The sequence below is a fragment of the Lactuca sativa genome, chromosome 4 (assembly GCF_002870075.4).
Source record: "Lactuca sativa cultivar Salinas chromosome 4, Lsat_Salinas_v11, whole genome shotgun sequence".
In the NCBI taxonomy this organism is placed as follows: domain Eukaryota; kingdom Viridiplantae; phylum Streptophyta; class Magnoliopsida; order Asterales; family Asteraceae; genus Lactuca; species Lactuca sativa.
The window spans coordinates 361,730,320-361,736,064 of record NC_056626.2 but is presented as its reverse complement, the minus strand read 5'-3'; the positions used below and the strand labels follow the sequence as shown (position 1 = coordinate 361,736,064).

The following is a 5,745-nucleotide window of genomic DNA, read 5'->3' as shown; positions in this document are numbered from 1 at the left end:
GAACATTTTATCAAGATCACGCAAGGCGAAAGGAATGAAAATTTGAAAATCGAAAAGGTACAGAAAGAAGTGTTTTGTTAAAATCTTGAATAAAAGTGTTCACCGTCAATTCATTGATGGTTAAGTTCGTTGGATTTCACCTTCATCATGGAAGAATGAGTCAAGATCATAAACACATAGTTTTGTCATATCTACATTCCGGTTGGTTTCGACCAGAGATGTTTAGGATATGCAGTGTAGTGTGTAATCATGAAAGAAATTTTTTAGTGAAAAAGATTGGTTATAAGAACTCATTGTACCTCTGTGAAAAATATGGACCATGTAGAAACCTCTTTACTCAATTTTGAGAAGAGAAAGTAGCTCTTCGACTAATGTGAATACAACCTGATTGGGAAGAAACTTTCATAGTGAAAGTTTCATTAAGGCTTCGAACATATAGAGTATGTGTAACGCCCGTAGATTAGGGCTAGTCAATTTAAGGACACTAAGCGTCAAAAATGACTTTTTGATGGAAGATTATTTTGAAGGAATAATCTTAACTAAGTTGTAGTATATGTTACAAGGATTCCGTACATATCAAGAACGTCGAAATCCGAGTTATAATGAAGCAGTTATGACCTGTTGAAGTTTCGCAATAGAACCGGCACGACACAGCGTGATGTAAAAAGTGAATTTACGTTAGAGCGATATTTATCCTTAGCGATCTAAATGAAAGTCGTAGAGTTCGTTAAACCGTGAGTGTGCATAAAAAGAACGTCCAAATCTGACTTCGTATGAGGAAGTTATGATTTTTCTAAGTTTCGACTTAGCGGTATGCAACCCGAATACTCGATTTGAGATCGAGCGGTTTTTAGCCGAAACAATCTAAATGAGAATCGAAGATCTTGTTGATAGTAGTTCAACGGTAAAAAGACAGACGGAAACGGACGTTGAATGAAGAAGTTATGAATTTATAACGGAGTTTTCTTGTCCCGGCCTACTAAAAATAAATAATAAAAATAAATTCAAAATTAGCTGACAGAGTCTAAAAGAAAGTTGTAGAGCGTAGTCTCACCTACGCGTGGATATAAAGAATGTCGAAAATGGAGTTCGTATGAGGAAGATATGAATTTTTGAAGTTAATTAAATAATTAAAATATTAAATTTAATTATAAATTTCGATATTATCCAAAGGGGGGAGTCAGCGACCTTATCCTGGTTACGCCCAACGTAACTAAAGATTACACCTAGCGTAATTCGGGGTTTCAACCCCTATAAATAGATGTCGAGTGCAGCCGAGTTCTATTGCTCATTTCTTTCCTTCTCTCGCGTTTTTGCCTCGTTTTTCGTGCAAGAAATATCCCGAAGCCCCGATATTAATCCCGAGCCCCGAAGATTCCGAGAAGTGAAATTACCGAGCCGAAGCTCTGCCCGCGAGAAGCCAATTTTTGTGAAGATCTTCCAGATCTATCGAAGAATACTACTTCTACAAGCCGTAGTGATGTCCGATCATCTTCTGATCAAGTGAGTGTATAGTCCCTTTCTTAAACACGATTTTAATACAAGTATCGGTTGAATGTATTATAGCTATGTTATGTGTGAGTGTACGGTTACCTTCTTCTAACTCATAAATATTAAGTATTTGCTACGAAATACGTGTTATGTGTTTATATATTGTTGTTTATTTGAGATAAGCGTGGAATGGATGTTTTATATAGGTTTTTAGATGAGTTAAACTGTATATGTATGTTATATCTAAAAATATATTGGGTAGAACATGGGTAGATGAATTAGTTGGTGTGTGATGACAGATGAGTTTGAGGATGAGACGAAAGACGAACCTCGGTAGCTATGGATTTAGTACCGTATAGACGAACGTTGGTAGCTATGGATTTAGTATTGTTAGATAGACGATGGTAGCTATGGATTTAGTACTCTTAGATAAACGTTGGTAGTTATGGACTTAGTACCTACACTAGTAGGTATGGATTTAGTACCCAATGAATGAACCATAGCAGCTATGGAATTAGTGCTTTACGAAAGAACCTTGGCAGCTATTGTCGTAGTGCCTAATAAAGAATCCTGGCAGCTATTGTCTTAGTGCCTAATACGGAGTGAACGAATAGATGACTCTTAGGGTAGACCCTTAAGAGTAAGGAAGATAATGGGGATGGGTAATTGGAATGATCGTTTGATGATTGAATATATATATATATATATATATATATATATATATATATATATATAAGATATAATATTGTGGGTTGAAAACCCTATATGCTCACCAGGCCCCAAAGCCTGACCCACTCTGTTTTCTTTGTATTACAGGTTGTGGCACAAGAGTATAAGTTGGTGGACTTGACGAGAGATTTTGGATTATAGATCAGTAGTTATAAATGATTGTTGTAAGGTCTATTTTATACTGTTTATGCTTTTGGTCTGTATCGGAACATGACATCCCGAGATTTTGTTATTTAATGAAAATACATTTCTTTAAAGAAATGCTTTGGTAAATTCTTATGACATTTTGTTTTGGGAACAAATTCCGCAACTTTTTTCTTTAAAAGATTACTCTGATTTTAAAACAAAGCATAAACGAATCGGTCTTTTCTGGCCGTGATTTTGGGGATGTCATAGTATGTGAGGCTTGAGGACAACATACAGTAGCACGCTTCTAGGAATACTTAACTAGTACATAAGTTCAAATGAATACCTACTCCTTTGATGAATATGTTTATTTGGCATGCAACAAAACATCATGTTGTTACAATGAGACTTGACACGTTAGCCAATAATATCAAAGAAAAACAAAAACAAGGTTAAGAAAATCTTTTTGTATTTTTTTTAGAAATCAAGTACAAAAAAAATCTTTTTGGATTTTTGATTTTTGAAAAAAAAACAAACAAAAATAAACGAACTATAAAATGCTATCGAGATACGTTTGACCCATAGTCTAGCAATCATCAATCATGGGTTGCACATCGAACGGTTTCCATCAAAAGAAAATTGCGTTTAAAAAGGTTCAAAGAGAAATCAAATGCGAACACAGTCGAACGCTGAACGTGAATAGTAACCTATGAATAGAACACCAACAGTCGAAATTGAGTTAAAAATGCACAAAGAAAATACCTACAAATCGAAAGAAATAAAAACAAGTGAAAGTTAGGTAAAAAAAATTATGTCAAATTCATGAAGAACATGGAACAGAGCTTGCTTCCATTATTCCTAGTCCACTCAAAATCCTTAAGAATGATTTTCATCTAAAGGTTTTGCGAAAAGATTTGCATGTTGATCCGTTGTTTTGACAAAGTGGAATTAAATGTTTCCATCTTCAACGTGGTTTTTTATGAAATGATATTGAAGAGCAATATGTTTGATTTTTGAGTATTGGATTAGATTGTGACAGATACGAATGACACTTTGTGAATCACAACACAAAGGTATTTTCTTCATATTGATAGCATAGTCTCACAATTGGCTTTGAATCCAAATCACTTGTGATGTGCACGCAACAACAGCCACATCCTCTACTTCAACAATCGAAATTGAAACACAAGTTTGCTTTTTTCGATTTCCAGCTCACAAGCTTCCCATCCAATAATTGACATCCTCCAATTGTGCTTTTTCGATCTAGTTGACATCTACCCATGTCTGCATCATAGAATGCTTGAATAAAGAATCCTTTCTTCAAAGGATACCATAATCTCAATGAAACTATTCCTTTGAGGTATTGAAAGATATTCTTAACTGCATTGAGATGGGGTTGTCTTTGGTTCGATTGACACCTGGCACAATTATATAGATCAAACGTCATATCAGGTCGACTTGCAGTTAAATACAAAAGTGAACCTATCATACTTCTATACGTCGTTAAATCCACAAAAGGCTTATCCCATGAAGGACTTAAGCGCATGCCAACGACAATAGGTACTTTGACTTTCGTGTTATTTGTCATGCCAAACCTTTCGAGCAGATTTCGAGTATATTTTGCTTGATTGATAAAACTTCCGTCCTTGCTTTGATAAATATGAAAACCAAAAAAGTTATTCATTTTCCCCATCATACTAATTTCGAATTGACTTTTGATGAGTTCCTCAAATTTTTTAGATAATGAAGGATCAGTCGAACCAAAAATAATGTCATCGACATAAGTTTGAAGGAGCATCAGATGATCCCTTACTTTCTTTCGAAATAAAGTAGGATCAACTAATCCTTGTTTAAATTTAGCGATTTTCAAAAAACTTTAGCAGGAATGAGGTGCTTGTTTTAACCCATAGACTGTCTTGTCTAATATATAATAGTGATCAGGATACTTATTGTTAACAAAACAAGGTGGCTGTTCAACGTACACCGTTTCTTGTAGAACAATGTTGAGGATTGCACATTTGACATCCATTTGATAGACGCCAAAATCCTTATGAGCTGCATAACTAATAAAAATTCATACCGCCTCGAGTCTTGCAATAGGAGTAAAGGTTTGCTCATAATCGATCCATTCTTATTGAGAATAACCTTTTATGACTAGTCTCGCTTTGTTTTGAATAATATTGTATTCTTTATCAGTTTTATTTTTAAAAATCCATTTTAGACCAATTAATGAAACATCCTTAGGCTTAGGAATCAACCTTCAAACCTTGTTTCATTCGAATTCAGCAAGCTCAGATTGCATTGCAACAACCCAATCAGAGTGTTCTAATGCAACCTTTACTGTTTTTGGTTCTAATTTCGAAATGAAAACATTAAACATATAGAAATCTTGATGAACATTCAACACTTTATTTCTGGATCAAATCTGAGCTCGAGTTAAGACACCAGAATTTAGATCACCAAGAATCTATTCTTTTGGATGATCTCTTGTCCACTTGTCCATTGTTGGATATGCAAGATCAAAGTCTAAAGGCGCATCTTCAAAAACATCATCCACTTCTGAACCTTCTCCTTTAATCGAGATATTATCAGTGATGTCATGAAAATCATTATTTTGATCATTGAAATTATCATGATTTGATCCACTTGGCTCACCCTCGACCAATGGATTTCAGATGTGATACTCCCCCTCAACATCAGCATGGTTATGCATACCCTCCCCCTCGACTTGAGCTTGAGATATCATACGCTCCCCTTCAACAAACGAATCACGGTTTTCATTTTGAGATGTCGAACTTAAGTGCTCCCCCTCCACTTGATCACAAGTCAAAACCAGTATTCTTTCAACATTTATCCTTGAAGTTGATGAAGAATTTGCTTCATTTTCTTCACCTCTAACTATTGAATCATCATAGTGTTTTGATCCTTCAGGAACGTGATTATCATCAGCATGTTTATGCATCAATGGCCCTATCGGGGATCCCAAAAATCAAATCAAGATCAATATCATAAGAATTCATGATTTTAGATTCAACATTTGTTTCTGCCATAATAGGTTTTTAAACAAATGACCGTTCGACTCTTTTGAAATAGACATTGAAGGTGAAATTGAAAGTTTCTTCGATCTTCCTTGTTCATGTTTTCAACACCTTAAAGTCTATAGAGTTGTGAGAATATCCCAAGAAGATTCCTTCATCAACTTTCGAATGAAATTTGGAAAGATTGTCCTTGAGATTCATGATGAAACATATGCACCAAAAAGCATAAAAAATTTAACATTAGGTTTCCTTTTGTTTATTATTACATAAGGGGTGATGTTAAAATGACGATGTATGAAAGAACGATTTTGTGTGAAACAGGAAATCAAAATAGGCTCTGCCTAAAGATATTGAGGCAAGT

General features: G+C 34.8%; 1 protein-coding gene across 1 annotated transcript; it reads right to left on the bottom strand.

The window, feature by feature from the left end:
• Window positions 1-3,511: 3,511 nt before the first annotated feature.
• On the bottom strand, window positions 3,512-4,039 carry LOC111879159 (uncharacterized mitochondrial protein AtMg00810-like). Its single transcript, XM_023875628.1, has one exon. It carries the CDS (start codon window positions 4,037-4,039, stop codon window positions 3,512-3,514), a length of 528 nt encoding a protein of 175 aa, XP_023731396.1.
• Between the last annotated feature and the right edge of the window lie 1,706 nt (window positions 4,040-5,745).

Excerpts from the sequence above, each read along its gene's own strand:
- LOC111879159 (XM_023875628.1), bottom strand. The coding sequence starts at position 4,039 with ATGGGGAAAATGAATAACTTTTTTGGTTTTCATATTTATCAAAGCAAG.